Source organism: Ctenocephalides felis, unplaced genomic scaffold (genome assembly GCF_003426905.1).
Source record: "Ctenocephalides felis isolate EL2017-DRISC unplaced genomic scaffold, ASM342690v1 CF-g0.4_SCAFFOLD_01886, whole genome shotgun sequence".
NCBI classification, from domain to species: Eukaryota; Metazoa; Arthropoda; class Insecta; order Siphonaptera; family Pulicidae; genus Ctenocephalides; species Ctenocephalides felis.
Window position 1 is genome coordinate 43,865,392 of NW_020538040.1, and position 25,363 is coordinate 43,890,754.

General features: G+C 29.4%; 1 protein-coding gene and 1 non-coding gene across 2 annotated transcripts in view; both read right to left on the minus strand.

The window, feature by feature from the left end:
• LOC113376746 (BCL2/adenovirus E1B 19 kDa protein-interacting protein 3) overlaps positions 1-25,363 on the minus strand; it is a 53,740-nt gene that overhangs the window by 2,514 nt on the left and 25,863 nt on the right. Inside the window, exons 2-3 of the mRNA XM_026616786.1 lie at positions 11,783-11,966; positions 9,715-9,799 (exon numbers count right to left, since the gene is read on the minus strand). Coding sequence (XP_026472571.1) covers positions 9,715-9,799; positions 11,783-11,966 — 269 coding nt within the window. The remainder of the gene's footprint in view (positions 1-9,714; positions 9,800-11,782; positions 11,967-25,363) is intronic.
• On the minus strand, positions 9,292-9,364 carry Trnak-cuu. Its single transcript has one exon. It is a non-coding gene; the product is annotated as a tRNA-Lys (tRNA).

Here is a 25,363-nt window from a genome sequence, read left to right on the forward strand (position 1 = left end):
AGATTTTAATAATGTTTACACATTTTGAGTAATTTTTTTTGGGTTCCATACCAAGATTTTTAATTACGGTACGGAAAGTTCCAGCAATTTGCTGCCTTAAGGCACGATGCCAGGCACCCCACTAGTTATTATTATTCTTAATAAATTTTTTTTTATTAACTCTTTTATTTACAACTGTCCAGTATAGGACATTCAGTAAATTTAATGGATTTACAATAGTCCGCCGAAAAGGTACATTGTATACTACTTTGACTTGTTGGAAAAAACAACTCAGTAGTTGTTTTTTCGATATAAAATTCACAATATTTACTTATTAAATAATTTCTTATAAATAATGATTAAGTTATTTCCATTTTTTTTTCAGGAGAGTTGATGGCTTAAATCCAGTGGCGCTTTTCTTTTCAATCTTCTTCGATAGTTCTCTGTTATCAATGAGTTTGCTAATGTATTTGGGTGATTGATTAGATTGTTTCTATACTTCTGTGCTGTTTTTGTTATTACTTCATTCTTAATAAATATAATCAAATTTTTCAGTAACTATTAATTTTTTTCAAAAAAAGCCGCTTGCTTTGCCTATAGTTTCATATATTACAAAAATATAATGATAGCATTAATTAATAGAATATTATAACAAAATAGTTTGCAGAAAAGATTTTTCTCAGTATCTAAATCTCGGTTGGCTATTCAGTTGTTCAAACACGTCTCGTTTTGTAAATGTTTGATGCAAAACGCGTAAATGCGAGACATATCGATCGCCCATGCTCAACTCAAGCACACGCCGGGTTTTGCGTCAAATGGGATGAGGCGAACGCCTCGCGAATCAACAAGCATTTTCAAGAGCCAATGTAACGCAATGACGGCCTGCTCATCAAAAGCCGATGTACACGTGTATGAAACCTCCAGAATAATGGGAAATATAGAGCACTAAAATTACAACTAGTGGTGCATGGCATCGTGCCTTAGGCAAATTGCTGAAACTTTCCGTAATGTAATTTGAAAATTTTAAAAGCTTCAAAATTTTTCGAAATTTTTGTTTTTTTTTGAAAATTTTGAACTTTTTTTCAAAGCAATCGCACCTGTCAGCTTCATAAAGACGAAATATTAATAGAAGGCAATATTAAAATCTCTATAATAATACCCGATCTTCAAAACAGCTAGACCTGCCTTGCAAAAATTAAATCAGTGCTTCACTCCGTTAATACAAAAAAATGAATCATTCAAATCGGACTATCCGTTATCTCAAAACCTGAATTACCATTTTTGGCACTGCCTTTGCTAAAAACTACTCAGCACGTCTTCTCATCAATACGAATCGAATGTTCACGAAATCGCCAACAAAAATTTGTATCCGCACATACATACACATACAAACACACATAAATCAAATTTTTGTAAGGTATGCCAAAATGTTCAGAAACCATTGAAGCGTAAAAATATATTAAAAGTTTCGATTTTGTTTCAATTTTGTTGCGATTACTATACCTTACCCTACGGGAAGTTAAAAAGTAATTGATATTTATTTATATACATGCAGTTTCTACAAAAATGGAAAATTAATGAGTTGATAAAGAATAATATCAAAGTGTGGAAAAAAGTATTTTGTGTAATTTCTATTTTACGATGTACATTGTACACTGCAAAAATGTAAAAATTCACATGCAATACAAAATAGACAATGATAATATTTAACAAGATGTAACTGTTTGAGCTTTTGAGCATGTTGAATGGACTTTCCAATACGTGAAAATTTGTGAGTTGATCAACAATAATTGAGATCAAGTAAAGTTTTCGAACTCCCAAAATTACAAACAACAATATTTTCAATTACAAATATAGCATCTTTAACTTCTAATTAACAGTTAATTAGGAAACGTTTTAATTTATGTTTTTACACAAAACTAATTAACGCATTTCCATTTCAATTTGAAATTTTTCAAATCATTTTACGAATTACTCAGAAAGACAAAAATTAAATTTTTATCTGTTAATCATCAAACAAGGGTCAAACTTGAATTTTTGAAATCGATCGAGAATAAGTTGAGAAAACTTGATAAGAAATATATTTTCGATTGTTATTAAGTTGCTTAAGATGTTAAGAAGATTAGTCATCCATAACACAAATTAGTTTATGATCTAGTTATTGCATTCTTAGAGTGTCACATATAAAATGAAGTAGCAATTAACGCTGTTTCCACCTGAAGTAAACACAAATACGCGCGTGGAAATTTTAGAGAAAGTATTTTGAGAATTCTATTGTCATCCCATTGTAATTAAATATATACGTATCAATAATTAATACAGGAGTGTATTTTGATCTGAATTTTAATCCTGAAGCGAATAAACTAAAACAATTATTATTTATGCTTTGAATGCATTCATTTCTTGAAATAGTTATTATCTACACAGTTTCACTTGCCAAATTTCTGTCAATAAACTTGTACTATTTAAAACGATATGACGTTGGAACAAGTCAATATAGGATAAAAATATTACAGAAAATCGCAATAATAATCGCTTGCATGTATTTTGTGAATAAAGACAATTTTGGACAAACCAAAAAAACCAATTTTAGGCAATCCAGGAATTATAACTGGTAATTGCTACCTTTATTTTTATAATTATTTTTATTCAAAAAGTTGGGCTATTTTCTAAAGAGTTATCTAGTATAAAGAACTCTTAGTTTTGATTGCTATTCAAATAAATAAAAAAACTGTTTTCAAAGAGAAAAAAAATGAATATTCCTACAAAGTAATAGTGAATAGTAAAAATACATTATTTCTATAGTCTACTACTGTGTCTATTTAAAGTGGATTTAAAACTGTAATCTCAAATATTTTATTAGATTAAGCAAATATATGTTATAGTTACAGCAACAATGTATCTTTTGAGCAAATATTTATTGTGGAATAATTACATGCAGGTTGTATTGTATGCAGAGCGCGGTGTTACAGAACTTCACAATCATAAATGAAAAACAATATAATTTAATTTCGTAATATTGAATTGTAATATAACAAGTCAATTGTCTTAAGAATCATTTTATGATCATGGGTTATAAATATTTAAACCAGGATGTACCATTTTGAAATAAGATTAATAAATTAATAAATACAAAAGTATGAGTGCTCAAATGTATCAATGAGTAAAGTTAAATAATAAAAATCATTGAAAATCGTAATAGTAACAAATATATTAATGATAACTCTAATAATCCAATGATACTTAGTATATTTCAAGCCAAATTATTGAAGCAGTTATAAAAATAGAGAGATATGCGAGTCAAATTCATTCATTATTATTATGTTAGATGTTTACACAAAACTGAAGTTCTGTCTATTTTGTTCTATTCTGTTGCATAGGGTAGAGCGGAGCTTAAAGGTTTGCGGGTAAAAAGGTCCACCACCGATATCTCAAAAACAAGTAAAGTTAGGAATTTTTCAACAGCAATATTTGAAAGTAGATGAAAAAAGATGTATAACTAGTCATCATCTTGATTTTTACGACGTAGCTATCGGAAGATAAACGACAATGTTGAAAAACCAATAGCAAAATTTTCTTCCGTTGTTAGTTTCTTTGGTCGTGAGCGCTGTTGTTTAGTTTATTTAAGTAAACGTTATTTAATTGTTTTATAAGATGTATTGTTCTTTCTAAGTTATATCCAACAGTTTTTTTACATTACCTTAATAAAAGCTTACTTGTGAGGTAAAAAGTACCAAGTGAACCTTTACCCTGCCAAAGGGTTAATACGTACACTATAAAAAGTAAATTAAGTTTAAAAAAAACAATTTTGCAAAAGATAAGTTAAATTATTAGTTATTCCAACTCTGCTAATAAATATTCCTGACGATACACCAGATCAAATTCTAATACGGTATATTCTTTGTAAAAAATGTGTGAAAAAAAGAACAGATAAAAAGTTTTAAAAAAATAGTAGAAAAACACGTTTGTTTGATACGTGTTGTAATGTAGTTTATTTGACTTAGACAAAATAATTGCTCAAAGCCAAATTGAATCTTTGTGCCCCGCCCTACCCTATCTTATTGTAAAGATGCATTGGTTGCATAGAAAGTACAAGTAACCCCCGTACAACACGGTAGTTACGTTCCAGAAAACTAGCGTGTTATGCGAATCTGTGTTATAAGGGATAAAGAACTAGTACAAAAAGAGGGGTTACATATCGTGATTTTATAATAAATATTGTTATATTTACTATTTTTTTAAGATGAAATATACATTACATGAATTATATGATTTTTTTGTCATAATTAACTGGTGCTATGCAACACTATCCTTTTTTTTGCAAGACATCCCCTAAGCAGTTTTTACCTCCAGATCCGTGCATTATTTTTTGCAAAGAAAATTATATTTGCGATTGCTTGCTTTTAGCAAAATGGTATTTATATATTTAACACATGTAAAGTAATCAACTTTTAAGCTCATTTTATTTAAAGAATTGCTTAAGAATGATTTAATATATTGTTCGGATAATCTTAGAATTTGTTTTCAGATAGAATGTACGCGCTCTAATAATATAAATCAAATTAGTTATCTTTTGCACTAGTTTCACCACATTTATTGAGCTATTATACGGCTATTTTACTAATTTTAGATTACATAATGTTTGTTTGTTATATGTTTTACTATATTTTTTATTTTATTAAAACTTTTCTCAATTCTTAAACCGTGTTATGCAAACCCGAAAGTACCGTGTTATGAGGGGAATGGTCTCAATTCTTAAACCGAAAACATAAAAATGATCAACTAATCAAAATCCTCTTAATTATAAAATGGTTAAGGTGACATTTAACCCCACATATGACACTAGTAATTTTATTACTAGCCCGCCTGCCCGCCTATATGTATTTGAAAAAGGTGCCCACATGTTTATTCTCTCAAAATGAACGATGTACAAAATATGGGCTTACAAGAAACATGTTCCGAAGCACGTAGGCCACCGGTATAATTTATTCTTTATTCTTAACTATAAGAACGGAATGAGATAAACAGCGCATTTTCACGCTTGAGAGCGCCATCAAAGGAACCTACAAAACAAGTTAACAGCTCGAAAGAGGATCAATATATTGTACGAGAAACCTCACTGAGCATCTACAAATATTATTTATTATACAGTAATGAATGTTATAAAACAACGCAGGCTGTAGTGGAGATTATTTACGTTTATCCTCCAGTATACGATGGAGATTTTTTTTGATAATGTTGGGTTACTTTATAAAACCCTTTCGCAATTCATATTGGTAATGTAAAAGTCAAAAAACAGTGTGTATATCTATTTGAATTGCTTTTATGTTGATTATAATTTTTAAACTTCAGAACTAAAGGTCTCCTTCTTTTCTTCAAAAAATTTATCTATTTAAATTTTTTTTAATTATTTTATGCAACGTTTCTGTAATATGGTATGTCCCCTTCTTCAAGAATTATTGATAAAAAATATTATACATTTGTACACTTGCTTAATTATTATAAAATTAGAAGAATTCACTTATTAACAACCATTTTCATATTCAAATACTCAACAAACATTAAAAAACTTCACTTAACTATACAACATAAGCAATAAAGCAGTTGGATTCATAACAATTTTACTAACATAAGGTAATGCACATAAATGTAAATGTAAAGAGTACATTTACTCTTTTGCAAAAATTGTTATGTTAGTAAAATTATCAAAAAACGGTAAAAAGACAACTGTATACGGAGTCGATGTGCTGTAAAATATACCAATATTATGGCAAGGCTATGTTACGTAGTATTTCTCATATAAAATGGTACTAAAAACTGCCAAAATGCTATGGATTTGCTGTGCGATCAGAAGTTTTGCACACAAAATGCAACTTCACTCATATGTTATTATGATACACCAGAAAGACGCAATTATGATAAGATTTATTGAAAACGCTTGACGGCACAATAACCACATAGTATTTTGACAGTTTTAGTACCATTTTATATGAGAAGCGCTACGTAACATAGTCTTGCCATAACATTAGTATATTTTGCGACAGAATCAGCCCTTCTATGTATATATTATATAGTCAGAGCAGTACCATATTCTCATGCCATGGAGTATTTTGTTTTTAATATTAGAATAAGGAAATAATGGAGTATTTTATACTGTTTTACTTGTATTTTTTCAAACTCTATTGTTACATATTTCAGTTTTCTAATTTAATTATATTTCCATTGAATGCAGGTTGAGTCTATAGCCAAAATGTATGGATTTTAGAATGAATTAAAAAAAAGTTTTATTGATAATGTGCCTGATTGTTAGACACTTGCAATACATATGTCAACATAATATTCGGAATCATACATATATATATATATATATATATATATATATATATATATATATATGCTTGTATCTATGTATGTATATATGACACAACGACACCACATTGTTTTTCACACATATAGAGTTCATATCCGTTCATATCAGATAGATTAATTCATAGCATGAGGATTTATTATATGCATACAGAGAATATATTATATATCTAAATAATATGAATGGGTATGAATTCTATACGTGTGAAAAACAATTCGGTGCCAAAATGTATTTGTGACATACGATCTCGGTCGATAGTTGGATTAGTTCATGTTCACCAAACAATCAGAATGAAATACGGTACGTGCATCTAGCCACATAGTTGTAGAGATTGCATGGAGCTGATTGCATTTATAACATTAGTACATCATGAATAAAATATAATTAAGTCATTATTGATGACCTAAGCCATATTTTACTGGTTTATTCGACATTTTATTTTTCTATGACTCAACAGTTTTCAATTTTGTAAATGGATGTATTTGTGTATGTGTAAATATGTGTGTGCATGTATGTATGTATGTTTGGATACAATTTTTCGTCTACGATTTCGGCCGCACGGATTAACTGACTTAAATGATTTAAAAAATATTCGATTCCTATTGATGGGAGAATTTTCAAAAAAATTCAAAATTATCAAACATGTTAAGAAAAATTCAAAGTGTTCATAAAATTCTAAAAATAAAATATTTTTTTTGAACATTTCGAAAGCTTCTAAAAATTTTAGATTATGGTACGGAGAGTTCCAGTAATTTAACCAGTACAAGTAAACAATGTCGTGTACCACTAGTTCCAATTTGCGATTCAAATATTATTTTATTAAATAATATTTGTTCACAGAACAAAAAGTTCAAAAAAATTGCTTTCAACTTTCCACAAGAAAAGTTTGTTTCCCTCAAAAAAACAATATGCTAATGTGTAGACTAATTTTCCCATTTCTCGACTTTTCAAGATATTCTGAACAGATTAACACAAAAGTATGTATCTATGTGACTTTTGTATTTCCTGCAGGTTTTGTCGAGAACGGCTGCACTTATCTAAAAAAAACTGAAAGTTCTTTGACTGTCAATTGAAGCTCAATATTGACACTCCTTATCATTTACCAATCTTAAATGGAAATCTCATCTTCTTCTTAATTTACAGCTAAAGATAAATTTTTAACAATATTAAAAACTTAAGAGCTACTCGACAAATTTGTATTTTTTTTATCGTAATTAATATGGGAAAGTTCAAGCAACTTGTCTGAAGATATAATAAGACCTAACCTTGTTGTGCTATATTTTACTTAAAAAACTGCAACCGCATAACTTTATTTGTTGAAACGCATTAACACATAACAAATTATCAGTAATATTTACATTAATCTCTAAGATTCTTACTTATGATCTCTTTTAGTGTCCTTCAATTAAGACTGGGGTCAATAACAAAGAAATTGAACTGTACACAAGAATAACTTGTTAACGAGACTGTCATTGAGACGTAGTCTGTTTTTGTCCGACAAGTACAGCTGAACTTCGACTTTGTCTGGAGAAAGAAATAGCTTTTGTAAATTAGTTATACAGTCGTCCAACTTTTTAATGTAATTGATTTTTAAGTTTAGAGAACTGAGATTTTGTCTCTAATATTCCATACACTTTTAAATCTTGTTAACAATAATTTCTTTGAAATTTTCATCTCGTTATGTATTAAAATTTGTAAGATTCCTTTCCCCCCTAACCTTTGTTAAGCTCATTCAATAGAATGATGTTAAAGCTTTTATATTTTAAGATATGAGTATCGCATTTCATATATAAATAAAGAAATTAAAACACAAATATTTTGTAGAAAAATTTGACTATTATTAATAAAATCAGTATCCGAAACTTATTATTTTATTGTAATATTATACATTACACCAAAACACATCATAATATTAGCTAAAAGCTTTGTGATAAGAAGACAAAAGAAACACAAAATAGTATTTGGGTTCAAGTTGCTATATATATCAAAGGCAATTATCATTTCAACTAAGGTGACCATATTTTTTCAAGTCAAAATCGGGACGGCAGTTATTAATTATGCTAATTCGGGATGGGGGTGGGGTAGGCTATATGCTGTATAACTTACAATTAGATATGATTTTTAAATAACAAATGCTATTTAAGGATACAATAAAAAACAGTTTTTTTTTTAAATTAACCTTTTTTTTAATCAGCTTAACTTTTAGTACAAACCTATTATTCGATTACATGTAACACTGTTTTACCTAGGATATTATATCTTATACTTTTTATCTATATGTTTTTACGCCTTTGAGCCTTGCCTAAAATGCTATTCATTTTTCTTCATATTCACATTATTTTTTTTTAATTAATAGCACTAGTTCGTTTCCTTCCATAATCTGTTAATCTACCTTTCAACCGGGACAATCCGGAATAAAAGATCTAAATTCGGCACAAATATTGTTTTGAGAAAAACCAGGGACACAAGGTGCAAATCCGGGACTGCCCCGGCCAAATCGGGACGTATGTTCACCTTATTTTAACACCTTTGAAATAATTTAATTATACGCCTCAAGTTCAAAACTCCGCTTACAGACAAAAGCAAAACGATGTATTTAAAAATATACATTCAGCTTCCAAACGAGAAAAATCATGTTTGTTTTATTGCCCTCACAATGTTATCACAACCGGCAAATATCTTATAACATGAAAACATTGTATTGAAATAGCATATGAATACCATAATATAAAGATGTAAAAATATAATTAAATCAAATATAACATTAGGTCTCGATTCAAATATCTTACAATATTATTTAATATGAAATCCATATCGATTCAATGATTTATATGTACATATGTAAATACATATTCACTTCTTCAAATAAATTTTAAAAAAATATCAAATGAAGAATACACCACTGCAATAAACATTTAGAATCTGCCCCGAAATAAAAAAATATTCGCCCAACGTGGGGCTCGAACCCACGACCCTGAGATTAAGAGTCTCATGCTCTACCGACTGAGCTAGCCGGGCTTGTTACAATTCACCATTTTTTTATAATTTATTGCAATGTTTGAAATGTTTTACAAATAAATAAAAATATGAATTAGCAGATAACGCAAATATATTTATAAATTGTTTACTCTAAAAATATTCCGAATATTGACGCCTGATTGGTAAAATATACAATCATAAAAATATGTTTTCGACAAAGACGAACTTGAAACGATAATATATAATTGTTTACTGTCTTTATTAAGAAAAACGTTATTTATAAACAATACATTCGAGCAATTATAGCAGACAGAGATTAAAAATCTCAATCATCAATCGCACACTCAGAAAATAAATCTTTCGCCCGTTACATACAAAAAAAATCTCACCTTATTCCAGTAGTTGATGTACACACCCTTCATATCATCTTCAGTATTCAGCTCAGTATTCGGGCTGTTTGGAGGAGATTTTGGACTAAAAAATATAAAGTAAATAAAAATTAAAACGAGAAAATATAAATCTAAATCGACGTTAAAAATGTGTACATATTACGTTGCAACGTGAAATGAACTGCTGTCATTACTATTCGTATTATAAGCAAATATTAAGTTTTTTTTTTAATTTCGGAATTTTTGATCTTGGAATGGTCTGATATGTTATGTAAAATTTGCATTTATTTCAAAGTTTAAATATTTTTGAATATTTTATTATCAATATTATAATAAAATTATTTTAAAGATACATCTGCTTCTGAATAAAAAAATGGAGTTATCGTTCTCTGACGAAATGACTAGCAATTCTCATATAATGCGTATGTAGCTTGTGTAGTGAATTGAAACTGATTTCAGTAGTATTTTTTAGAAATATCCAGGTACATACAAGCATACACACACATATAGGGGAGTTAGGGGTTTGTTGTAACAGTTTTTTTTTAAACTAATATCTTGAGATCCTGATTATATTTCTACGAAATAAAGATTGATAGTTACTGTAACTGTTCCTCTACCGATTCAAGTAAAAGTAATATCATAACTGTTATTCATTATTTCAGAATTAATAAATTTCTAGAAAAAGCGCGGCTTTACAACTTACCCAGTGTTTGGGGCTAGTTGTGTTATCGGGGCAAGTAGCAACGACAAGAAAAGACAAGGCATTAGCTTCTGATAATTTTTTTTTTTTTTTAAAAAATAAACGTTGCTAAGTAATTGTTTTCATAGGTCAATGCAAACTATAATTAACCCAAATAAAATATATAAAGTATCATGTAAAATACATAATATCATAAACCGTCGTAAACTACAATTATTATTATAATACAAGCAAAAGATATATGGGAGACTGCAATACAATTTACGTGCACCTATATTTTACAACCTATACATTCCATTCAATCTGCTGCACTTGAATCTGTATGTAATTATTGTATGTTACAAATAGCTCCAAGTTAGTTTTGTTTCAACTAACCCCAGGTGTAATTTATTTACTTTAATCAAGATAACTATTTAAACAATTTAGCAATCACAAAATTTTTTACATATTACACAGGCCTACAAATTTTTTGTTTGTTTAATGCATCAAATGTTAGAGCTGATTCTTATAGTATTTTTTGCGCTGATTCCAAATCTGCAAACAAGTTTTTTGTATCAGCTTTAGTTTGGAACTTGGAAAGAAGTTGCCGAAACCAGATCCATTCTCACACGGAAAAGAACTTTTCACAGTGTCAACTAATGTCCCAACTAAGGCCGAATGGGTCTTGTAAGTTTGTATGTACGAGTAGGCATATCTCATTAAAATAACATTCTGAATTGTATAACTATTTTGTACTTTCATTCCTTATATATCATATCTTGAAAACTAAAGCTCATAGAAAAAAATGTGTCATTTTTTAAATCAGCGCCCCAAATATACTTACAAACAGCATTAAAATCGTTTGCACCATTCTTTGTTGGCCTGTGTTATCAAAGATTGATAAATTGGAAAGGAAACAAGATGTATAAAATTTAAAATTAGCAAACCTAAATTTCATAATATACTATCATAAAATTTCGGTTTGCGTTTTATATTACATTTAAAAAATGACGGACCTACACAGTTCTGTTTATTGCGTCGGCCTGCGAGGCAGTAGCTATGACGATATTATTGGACGGTTAATGTGTCTTAAACGATAATATCGTTTAAGATCTTATTGGAAAACCCCTGTTAATGGTTACCCCTGTTACAGATAGCCTCTAGCTCCCCTATGCGTTAAGATTTAATGAAAGGTCGAAGCTTAACTTGGTCTCGCCTTATGTAGGTATTTCTTCTTTATTATTCAAACATAATCATTATATTCTATCATAATATAAAATAGAACCGCCTTTGCATCTACGAGTATATACTTATATACATCGATATACATATACATGTACACATCCAATAAACATATGCATAATATATAAATTATAATGAAAAATGTACCTTCCTCGAGGTGTGTCGCGACGCGAGCTGGCTAAAGACACCCTCGCACTACTTTGATTCGAGGATTCTCTTTGAGCCTCTTTGAGCAGTCTTAAATATTCTTCTCCTGAAGAAAATGGAAGAGGTGTGACTCTGTCGGGACTATGAGGCCCTGTACCACCAGTCGGAAGCTCGATCCACGAGTCTGAAATAAATAAAAAATATATTCGTAAGTAGGGAATGCAATACCGGTATACCGGTATACCGAATTACCGGTAAACCGCCCGGTTTTTCGGCGGTATTTTTACCAGTATTTACCCCAAAAATACCGATATTTTCGGTAATTTTACATAAGCGCTATTTGATACATAATACCCTAAAGTTTAAATTTTTCGGAACAGATTTATCTTTAAATTCCTTAATCGCATAAACAGCTATATCTTCAAGTGATTCTATAAGATAAACAAATGTCAAATCTCAACTCGTCATTAAACTGAATATTCATTGCTTTCCAAAGGGCTTCATATCGTGTTACAATAAATAGAATTGGACTGATAGATAATGATCATTATCTAAACGTTTGTTTCATCTCTTGTAAAGATGTAACGGTTTTTGAAGTGATATTTGCGCTAAAATATTTTATATCATACAGATTACCCCTGCGCAATCTATATTTTTTTCTATCTTTATACATAATAATTATGATAATCACTAAATATTTTTGCTTCTTATTACAATTATAAAATATTATTTTTCGAAAACGTTTCGAAGTTTGAAAATACTATAGAAGCATCACATTGTTTTGAATAACAATACTCAACAATTATAGTAACTTATTATTTATCTCAACAAAGAATCCGATCTTAAATTAGTGTAGAAAAATTATTTTTTTAAAATATTGGAGATTATGCTAATTTAACAAATCGGATATAGACAATACAGTTTATTATAATAATGTCATGATCTTTTATGAGTTTTTGGACTTTCTTACTCATAAGTTTGTTTTTGGTAAAAAGTACTCAATATACTCGATAGTGATAATGAATTAATTAAATTGCATATATTTTTGTTAAATTGTTATTTAAAAAAATAAACTTATTGTTTTATTTTATTGTTTAGTTGAATATAGTTATAGTTGTATATACATTTTTTTATATTTGTACTAGTAACTTTCAATTTTGTTTACGTTTGTTTAAGATAATAAAAATACCGGTAATTTACCGGTATTCCGGTTTTAAAATGAAAAATTACCGAAATACCGGTATTGAAATTTTCTATCGGTATTGCATTCCCTATTCGTAAGCACTCAACTAATAATTTGATGGTTATATTCCGCGCATTGACATCTTTTTACATTCGCTAATTTAGTTTAAGAAATATATTCTTTACAAATACTAAACAAGAAAACACTTCCGACTCTTAATTGTTTATGCTACCGATTGCAAAATTTATTCTAAAAACTATTAGTGTATGAGATAATTCCTAATTTATTCACAATAGTATGAAAATCTACTCACAAAACAAAAATTATGGGCCGACTTGCTCTAAAATACATCAATGTTAAGGCAAATATATTGTTGCGTGGCAGTTTTCATACAAAATCGTACTAAATACTGCCATGTATTCGCTGTACGATCAAGCGTTTTAAACATAGAATACAACATCACTTATGTGTTATTAAACCATATCACAAAGATCCAGTTATCATAACATCGTTTTTTCGACATTTGTGCATTTTCTAGATTATTTTTAACTTCCCGTAGGGTAAGTTATAGTAATCGCAAAAAAATCGAAAATGAAAATTTTTGCATTTCTCGACGTTTCAAAGGTTTCTGAATATTTTGGCATACCTTAGAAAAAATGGATGTATGTGTGTGTGTGTGTGTGTGTGTGTGTGTGTGTGTGTGTGTGTGTGTGTGTGCGTGTGTGTATGTATGTGCGGATACAAATTTTCGTCGACGATTTCGGGAACACCGATCAACCGATTTGAATATTTCAAAAAACATTCGATTCGTATTGATAAGGAGACGTGCTGATTAGTTTTTGGCGAGGTCAGGTCTAGCCGTTCCGAAGATACGGGGCAAAAAGTGCCGAAAACGGTAACTCCGTTTTTAAGAGAACCGAGCGTCCGATTTTAATAATTCAAAAAACATTTTACTTGTATTGACAAGGTGAACAACCGATCAAATTTTCATAAAGGTAGGTCTAGCGGTTTCGGAGATCTAATGAAAAAAGTAAAAAAAAATGCCATTTGGCGGTCAAAAATGATCATTAGACATATGCACATCAAATTATCAGATATTTTATAGAGATTTTAACAATAAGTATAATTTTGGTTCACATTCCTATGGGTTCCGTACCAATGTTTACGCGTTAGACGTCGACGCGGCGCTTACGCGGTTTAATATTTCGTCTTTATGCAGTTAAAGCCGTACGATTGCTTTGAAAGAAAGTTTAGATCTTTCAAAATATGTCAAAATAAAGAAAACATTTTTTTTTTCAAAAAAAAATTAAAAAAAAAAAAAAATTAAAAAAAAAATTAATTTTTTGACTAATTGTTTGTCAAAAATCTTATTCTTTTGAAGTAAATTTTTTTCAAAAATGTAAATCGTTTTTTAAAAAATAATAATTTTTGGTACGGGAAGTTCCAGCAATTTGCCTTAAGGCACGATGCCTTAATTGCCTTAAGACAGAATTCCACTTACAGCTAGTTTCTATCTAAACTGACTCTATTTTACATAAGAATAGCCCCCTTAAATCTTCATTTCAGTAATACAGAAAGCTTCGAATAATCGAGTATATACCGATGTATGATAGATTAATTAAAGTCAACAATCGGCATAAATAGCGAATTATTAATAAATAAAAATAGATCAAACCTATATGGGCCAATTTTGCCATAAAATAGACCAATGTTATGGCAAGTTATGTTACGTATCGTTTTGCATATAAAATGGTACTAAAAGTGATCAAATGCTATGTATTTGCTGTGCAGTCAAGCATTTTAGAAAGAAAACCAAACCTAGAAAACCCACAAACGTCAAAAAAAGAATCTTTCATAAGTGCATCTTAGTGATGTGGCATGACAACATATGTGTGAAGTCACATTTTATAAGTATAACGCCTGACTGCGCAGCAAATACACAGCATTTTGATAGCTTTTAGTACCATTTTGAATGCAAAGCGCTACGTAACATAGCCTTGCCATATCATTAGTCTATTTTACGCAGAATAGGCTCCATAGTCTCCATCAGAAAAGAGATATGCAGACCAAAAGTATAAAAATAAGCCGGCTGAACATTGCAATATCCTAGCTCAGAAACTAACAAAACAAATGATACTTTTTTTAAAAAAAATCCTAACCATATTTCAAGCAATAAGTTAAAGCTCTTTTTATCTTTTTCTCCATTTCCTATCCATCTTCTACTTATTTCATTTATTTTTTACATTAATATTAAAATTGCATTTCACTTGCTTTTACAAAAAAAATAATAAAAAAACTATCTTAAATTATAAAATTTTTAGATGCGTATACCTTTTAATGAGATTCTTAAATTTTTCTGCATGTGTATGAATCTATGGACACTCTCCTATCAACAAAATAAATAAGTTGTCTGATAGCCTGCTATGTGCAAACCACAAATTTGATATCTGTGGTGTTTATAAAGTGGAGATAGTGCCTAAGAGCATTGTTTAAAATAAGTTGTGTGCTTAATCTTTGAAAATATAACCCAAAATATTGTGTTAATCATAATATATGCGCACACCATCCAACACAATGCCTTAAGCTAGACGCAATTATGAAGGATAATAATAGCATAGCACATTTACTGATCTGTTCTATTAATACTTTGAAAGTATATCAGTAAAAGCAGTTATTTCTAGATAAACAATGCTAATATCTGTCTGTCCATTGTTTCAACAATAATAACAAATTAATTGCTGATGATTAATAATAATTTTCCACAAGCATTGGAATGTGTAATATTCGTCAGCGATACACAAATTTAGATATCAAAATTTAATTCATAATGGTAAAAATTACTATCAAAGCTTTAACAATAGAACCAATTCTTTGCAATTAAATGCATTTATTAAATAAGGCTCAAAAACTCGTTCTTTGTCAAATCAAAAATTTAATTAAAAAATAAACTCAAAATTTGTATGAAGTATGAACAAATCTAATTTATTTTTGTGAGGACAAATATCATTGTTATTGTTATACGTTTTATCTCAATGACTATATGTGTATGTGTATATAGATAAAACAATTGTTAAATAGATTATAAAAATATCTGAATTATTTGTAATAAATATTTACTGTGATGTCTTGCAGCAGACAGTACGTCTGTATGAAATTGTGATGACAGTATTTATATGTATATTTATGATAGATATATTTTAATAAATGAAGAGGAAAATAAAATCTCAGTTTCAGCTTCCAAATAACGGCTGAAAAATAAATCTGAATTTTCCAATGGACTTTAGACACTATCAAGAGAATCGAATGATTTTTGAGCAGTTCAAATCGGTTTATCCATTCGCCATAAGATATGGTAAATTCTTACATACTACATATATGACAGAGACAATCATTTGGCATCTACTTTTCCAAAGCTCACCAAAATGATCAGAAGGTTTTACAACGAAAACCATATTTATTATTTTAATAGCTTTGTCTACAAGAAAGCTAATTAGTTTCATACAAATTGCTATTTTGTGTTTTTAGGACTCACTTGTGGGTAAGTGGCTAGAGTGACTGAATCTGAATCAGAGGAGTTCGATCCCGCTTCGAAAAGCTTGATGTCAAGCAGTTGTGATATCGGTTTCACTTGGAGATATAGATAGCAATATGATTCCAAGTGAAAATGACCCTTATCAGGCATTGCTGCACCAATAAAAAATCGCCCTATTGCAGAAATTGTAATAACAAAACTTTTCACACGGATATGAGGCAACTGTTTGAGTTGCCATCTATAATAACATTATATTAAGTCAAATTAACCCAACAATTTATAGGACTCTTAAGTTCTGATTGCTGTTCAAAAAATAATAAAAAAAATGGTTTTTAATATTGAGTGGTATGTACTCAAATACAACGCCTATTTGTGAATGGAATTGCTCTATTATCTTATTGTTAGTTCCCTTTTATATAGAGATAAGTAAGACAACGAAACGTACCTTTCAGATTGTTTTCCTAAAACACTTTTATATTGGACAAATCGTGGAATCGAACATATTATCTTAGCTTATGATAAGTGAAAGGATAAGGGAAAAAGGTTATTCAAGGACAATCCAATAGATGTTTGAACTTACAATAAATAAAAAAATTCTAATATCATTATATTCTAAAGTTTTTGCAGAAACAGCTAATATATTAGCAATTTTTATTCTTTTATGTCTAGAGTTCGTTCAATCTAAACATTTTGTAGCATGTTCCTATGCTAAATTGTATGAGTTTATAAATGATATGGAATACGACTGAGGTCAAACATTATCTATTTGCAGACTGGGCACGGTCAATACTCGCTGATCAAGCAATCAAGTAGCAATTCTGGTTGGAGACGGCTGTGATTTTTAATAACCGCGATGATAAGTCGTACACAATTGTATGTCAGTGTTCAGATTTGCTTTCAATTAACATTTTCAATTAGGACTTCTAAATTTTTATTTATTTTACTTATATTAGGATATGATAAAACATTTATTTAATTACATCCATACGCATGATCAAATGGCAAACAATCATTTCCATTGTGTTCTAAAAGCTTCTATAGTTCCTACGCAAAAGAATTGCGATAACGATTTTGTTAGGAGTGTCAGACATATATCTCATATGTGTCAATCCATTATTAATAACAAACGCATTGAATACATATAATATAAAATGTTCTTGCTACATAAGCTATATACAATTCATAACATTTGTATTTAAGTTGCAAAAACTTAATTTTAACTAGTTGGTTTGGTATTTAGCCTTGAGGCAAGTTACATGAACTTCCCGATATATGTAAATAATCGACTTATTCAATAAAAAATAAATTAATTTGTGAGTGATTAAAAGTATTCCGAGTGGATTTAATACACATAATTGAAAACGAACGAACGCTTAACGTGTTCGGAGTATTATCTTAAAGCAAATTTTCAAAAATCAACAATTTTTATAATTATACCAGTATCCGTAGGACTTTAATGGTTTAGTATGTTTAATAAGACCAGGCACTCTATCATTATACCAAGTAAATCGTGTAATTTTAATTTTAACAAACGTCAAAAAAAACTTCTCTTTCTCTCAAACTTTGATGAATTTTTAAAATTAGACTACATGTCGTAAGGCCGTAATATTTTAGTAAGTTCTATAAGACCATGACCATGAAGTATATCGCCAAAAAAAGTTTCATAAAAATCGGCTTAATTTTTTTTTCAACAGTTAATTACAAGAAAACGGCTCGGTAGATTTTCACCTAAAACTAATCAGTATCATTCCCAACTAATTTCTAATCATAACTATAACTAATAATAAAAATCGTCGAAAAAAATTTTTAACACTTTATTACAAGAAAACGGCTCGACCGATCTTTACCAAAAACTACTCAGCACGATTCCCAATTAATATCTTTCGAACGGTTTTTGAATTTTCATAATCGGTTCAGAATTGCGGGCTAAAACGTGCACGAAACTTTTCTGCTATTTATAAAGAAACGTCTCGGCCGATCGTTCCACAAAACGACAACGATAGTCCTCGTCGAGATACATCGAATGACTTTTAAATTTTTGAAATCGGCCCAGCCGTTTTTGAAAAAACGTCGATTGATGGAAAAAAACTGTTCACATACACACACACACATACTTTTTCCAAATTTGGTCTCATTCGATTCAGAATGGCTTGAAACGTCGAGAAAACATAAAATTAGCAAATCGGATTTTTTGATGAAAACAAACTTCTCCTTCGGGAAGTTAAATAGTTCGTATTTAGTAAATGTGGTATCTCACAAACATAAAAAAATAAACTTCACTTTAGACAAAAAAACGTGCGACTCATGGTTAAATCTTTTAACCGATTATTTTGGTGTTAATTTTAACTTCATTTTACGTCGCTATTGTTGTTTATAAATAAGGGTTTTAATAATTATAGTATAGTGCGGTTAATTTATATAGTTCATTAAATACTTGCAATAAAACATAATTTGTCAAATGTTTCAAAAACGCAACCATTAGCTACTCATACGATATTTAATAGATTATGTTGCATGAAAGAGCTTATAAAATAAATTAGTTTATTACAAATAACCAAATTTGCTATCATCTTATAACATTATGACATACATATATGTATGTATGTCTATATGTATTAAGCATATATTCATTAAAATTCTCTATTTCAAGTTTGGTAAAAAGTCAAGGGCTAGGTGTCTTTAATCAAAGGGCACGAAAAGGCTATCAAAAGATGTGTTCCAAAGATTCTAATTCAGCCTTCAAGAAGGGGTTATTTGACTACTAACGAAATCATTGAAAAATTGTCAAAAGTTATATTATCATTAATGTTATTATGTTAAGCAAACAATAGTTATATTATCATTAATGTTATTATGTTAAGCAAACAATAGAGTAACATGAATCATTCTCAAACTATTTATTGTTACCGATTAATTATTGCAATTGGTTAAGAATTGTAAATAAGAATGTTTACAATCATTGAACTTAATCACTGCAGTTCATTAATGTTTTTACATTCCGCAACAGTAAATATTACATAATGTAAGCATGAAGTAATTCTGCGTTTCCTTATTATTTCATACTTATACTAAGAAATGTTGAACTCTGCATAACCAAGTAAAATATTATACATCATGCAGTTTCTATTTGCGAATTCGCATATTTGCATTTATCCAACGAAGCATAAACACTCAACTCCATTTATGGAAAACCTTGGACTAGTATTCTTCAAATATGCATATGATTGAATGTTTGCTTTAGTGAAAAGTAAGAGCTTATTGAACAGAATTGATATTTACAACTGAGTCGAAATGTATTTTTTTTACATAGAAATTGTGAGATGCCTTTTTTATCATTTAAATTAATGTTATAAATAATGAGATTATTAAGAAAAAAACGCTTTTTGCGAATGACATTGGTACGTTCTATGTGTGTATGATTTTATTCTAATATGAGAAAGAAATACCCTAAGCTTTGTAATAGAGAAGGAATATTTTTCTGAAGTCTTAAAACTTGGTTCTTCTTACTCCACAATAAAAAAGTATTCATGTTCTACGGTTTCCACGAATATACATATTGCTAACAGCACATGTCAATTTTAATATCCTAGTATGAAACTGAAAATTAAAAGAATCTACAAAAGAGCAATCCAGTTTGCTATCCACTAAATAAATTTGATTATATGTATTTTTCAACATATTCCATAAAAATTTCATTTATTTATGAAATAATGTAAGTGCATGGAAATATACAATTACATGGAAAATTTTTCCTAATAGTATACATACATGAATTTGTATGATATTGATTTTCATTTGCTGACTATATGACATTGAGTTTTATTTGTTGCACTTGTGCGTTTATTAGTTATGTTTGTGCAATTTTATCAGATGTAAGTGCAGATTAATTTTTTTTTATTACAGATTAAATAGTGGCAATATCGAAGTAATTTATATATAAATTAACCGCTTATCCTAGAAATGTGTAAACACATTGATTAATTTCTAATAGGCGAATACTGATGAAATAATATCAACTATTGCTTAGGCATTCCTTAGGCAATTAATTAGGTACAAAGATAACAAATAAATGCTCATACCTAAGAGATAATTTTTCACCAAAGAAACAGCGAATTGAAATATTTGAATTTGATACAAAAAAATATAAAATAATTTTTGTGTTAAAAATTTCTTTCATTTCCATGACAAATGTAATTAAACTTATTGTAGAGATGAATAGAAAGTGCAGCAGACAATGAAAATTGTATTGTAGTAGCCTTCCAGGACGATTTGTACGATGCTTATATCTTAAAGATAAACTTTATCACACTGTTCGTTAATCTGTCCTATTGTTTACATATTTATGTTTTTGTTTGTTTTTCTATATGGTCTGCAGCAATTGGAATTTATAAAAGAAAAATATTTTATTATTATATATTTAGCAATTAACTTCCTGTAGAGCAAGTTATAGTTAAAGTAATCATAAAAGAAACAATGGATGAATGTGTGTGTGTGTGCGGATACAAACTTTCGTCGGCGATCGGGAACACGGTTCAACCGATTTCAACTATTCAAAAAACATTCGATTCCTATTAATAAGGAGACGTGCTGATTAGTTTTTGGCATAGGCAAGTCTAGCCGTTTCGATAATACGGGGCAAAAATGTCAAGAACAGTAACTCAGTTTTTAAGAGAACGGAGTGTCTAATTCTAATAATTCAAAAAGCATTTTACTTGTATTGACAAGATGAACAAATGATTAAATTTTCATGAAGGCAGGTGTAGCGGTTTCGGAGATTTAGTGAAAAAAGTAAAAAGAAATTGGCGGTCAAAAATGATCATTAGGCATATGCACAACAAATTATCAGATATTTTATAAAGATTTTAACAATAAGTATAAATTTTGTTTACATTGCTATTAGTTCAGTACCAATGTTTATCCGTTAGACGGCGACGCGACGCTTACGCGCTTGCTTTGAAAAAAAGTTCAGAACATTGTGGAAGTTCTCTCTGTTTGGAATTTCAAAATAAAGAAAACATTTTTTTTTTCAAAAAGTTTTTTCTCCAAGAAAATAAATTTTTATAAAAAATTTATAGTTTCTCAAAAATCTAATTTTTTCAAAGTAAATTTTTTCTTTTTAAAAAAAATAATTTTTGGTACGGGAAGTTCCAGCAATTTGCCTTAAGGCACGATGCCATTGGCCCCACTAGTTTAATTTTTAGAAAGGCAGATCCAGCGATTTCGCGATGCCGTTCACTGCTAGTTCCATCCCTTTGACACAAAATGTTCGACATACGACTTACGGTTAAACGATCTCTGCCATTCGTGGCCAAAAATGCGCGCCCGAAAGAGTTCATTGAAATTCATAATAGAAGATAAACAGCTGGCATTGCTCGCTCTAGTGCTTCTTCTTCCTACGCTTTGTGTTATTGCAAGGTCATTCCACAAAGATTGTTTTCTGTCGAGATATTTTAAGGCCAATGTAAACTATGACGAACATTATCGTTTTATGTATTGATTATATATATTTAAGTATAACACAGAAACAAGTGGTTGATCTGACGACTCTATAAATAGATAACTGCATCTGATGCGCTTGCAAAAACTTGCCCACGCGTTATTCGCTGCTCGATATAAATAAATGGGAACATAAAAAATCCCCTGCTATGTAACTATTATGAATTCTTGTTAATATAGATATATATTTTTATATTGTTTATATCTATCGTAGATCGTAGAAGATCCTTCATGGACCCGCGTAACTTTCAGGTCACATTTCAAATTTTTCGTTATTTTACCATATAATTATGCCTTTTTTCGTAAAGTGACGCATAAATCTTTATTCTATAACGTTGTCAAGATAACCAATATCAACATTCATAACCTATGCTAGGTTTTTCAACCTGAAATAACAATTTCATACACAGAAATTCGAACATTATAATAGGCCGCTGTGACTCGAAAGTCACATAATTAATTAATGCCAAATAATTGTTTGAAAAGATTTTTTAACTTGCCGTAGGGTAAAAATCAAAATTGTAAATTTTTACATTTTTCGACGTTTTGAAGGTTTCTGCATATTTTGGCATACCTCAGAAAAAATGAATGTATGTGTGTGTGTATGTATGTATGGATACAAATTTTCGTCCACGTTTTCGGGTGCACAGATCAACCGATTTGAATGGTTCAAAAAACATTCGATTCCTATTGATAGGGAGACAAGCCAATTAGTTTTTGGCAAAGGCAGGTCCAGCCGTTTCGGAGATGCGGAGCAAAGAGTGCAGAAAATAGAAATCGAATTTTTGAGAGATCGGAGTATCCGATTTGAATGATCTAAAAAACAATCAATTTGTAATGATTGTGAGAAGAAGTGATTAGTTTTTAGCAAAGGCAGGTCCAGCCATTTCGAAGATACAGAGCTAAATGCGCAAACAATGGCAGTTTTTGAGAGAACTAAGTGTCCGATTTGAATGATTCAAAGAACTTTCTGCTTGTTTCAACAAAATAATTGCTTTTGGAAATAATTGTTTTTTTTTTCAAAAACCATTTTTTTTTCAGAAATTTCGATTTTTTATATATCAAAAATAATTCAGATTTTAATTTTAATGTTCTAATATACTTTAAATAAACAAATAATTTCAACTTTGCAATTCAGTTTATATAATTCTTATAAATATTAGACAATGTGACAATATTAATAATAATCTATTTGAAAACATCGATCATTTCGTTAAGGTACGAGAAGGTTCAGCAATTTGCCTAAAGGCACGATGCCATGCACTCCACTAGTTATATATATGTTCATACATATAAACTATATCATAAAAGATAGGGCGGAGCTACAGGGTCCGTAAAGTAAAGTTAGAAATTTTTCAGCAACAATATTTGAAAGTAGAGAGGAAAAGATATATAATCAGGGAGATAAAACGTGGTGATATATTTGGTTTGGTTTTCCCAATATTGTTGTTCAAAGTCAAGTCGGACCTTTGTGCCCCAAACTACCCTATGACACATCTGTAGCCTTACATTTCTGGCAATATTATTAGTTAACAATTGCTATATTATGTCATAATAAATTAATTAAGCACTTTAACATTCTTTTGTAACGGTCTGATATAGCAGCAATTATATCTGATCTTTCGATGGCAATACAATTCGCGATCGAATGAATCTATTTTTTAAGAGTTCGATAGCATCTTGTCGGAGCATGACCTCTGAAATTTTTAAAGCAATCGGTTCTTGGCACGATTATTCGATCAGCGAACTGATTCTTCCACTGATGTCTAAAATGTTTGTTTTTCTCAACTGTACAGTTTGCTACAAATTATTATTGCTAAACTAATAGGCTAATTCTACCATAAAATAGATCAATGTTATGGCACGGCTATGTTACGCTGCGTTTACCATATAAAATGGTACTAAAAACTGTCAAAATACTATGTATTTGCTGTGCGAACAGACGTTTTACACATAAAATCCAATTTCTCGCATTTATAACACATTAGATAAATGTACTTATAAGATTTTTGCTGTCGTTTGTGCGTTTTCTAGGTTAGATTTTATATCTAAAATAACTGACTGCACAGCAACCACAATGCATTTTGACAGCTTTTAGTAGCATTTTATATGAAAATCGCAGTGTAACATAGCCCTACCATAACATTGGTCTATTTTACGGCAAAACAATATAATTATGACAGAAACTGATGAAAACAGATAATTAATTTATTTCTTGAGCCGGGAGGTACAAAGGGTGCAAAATCGAGTTACTTTGTTGATTGGTATTATATAATTATAGTCTTGAAATAAATCTTGAATAAAAAATACGATACAAAACTATTATTCTAGAAGTACAGTTTATTTTTTGTAGTATCTCAATCTATTGAATTAATAATAGAAAATAATAGATTCTAAAATTCTAATTGAAGATTGTAGTATATTCAATTCATGAATATATGACAAGAATTTATTAGATTAGATTTCGACATTGACAGCTCATAAACGCATTCAAGTTCAAGGTATGTGAAAAACCAGTTAACTAAGCAAAACGTCAGATTCAATCGAAACCAGTTTTAATATATTTATTTATGAAAACATATTTTTAATTTCTACGGAATCGGACGGAAAATACTGAATATGGCGCAAATATTTTTGAAAAGCAACGAATATAGCAAATACTACAGTTATTTATAAGCCCTTTGTACATTACACACTAATATTCCAACGAGTTCCTGAATATAATTCAAGTAATTTAGGAAAGATAATTAATAAGATAACGATTTCATTTGTTTCTCGTATTGTATAAAATACTATTCAATTTAAAAAAAAAACTCTTCACCAATAATAATTCATTCAGCTCCAAATTGGAAACAGTTAGCAGCAAATCTGGGATATCGCGCGTATCAAGGAAATATAACATGATGCCTGTGATTTTTATGCGAAATAGGTTGGCAAAATTATCATTTTATTAAATAATTCATTTCATACTGCATATCAGTAACTAATATACTTAAAAATATTGCACACAGAAATGTCATTGCAGATAAAAATATGTATGTAACACATGTGGTTATGCTTACACAGATGTTTTACAACTTTCAATCCAACTTATCGTTCATTCAATCATTTAATAACGACTCATCTAAACACATTTATATTTTCAAAGTCATATTTCGTGTAGCAAATAATTTTCATGTATTATGATGATAAATATGAAAGATATTAAACTAAAGTTTCCGATTCAACAGATTTTGAATATACCTGTATACAATTTCAATATCAAAATTTTGTTATTAATTGTAAATGGTATAAACATATATATATATATATATAACTTTAACCAAGTTCAAAAAGTTTTGAAAGATTTATTAAATGATCATTTTATTAT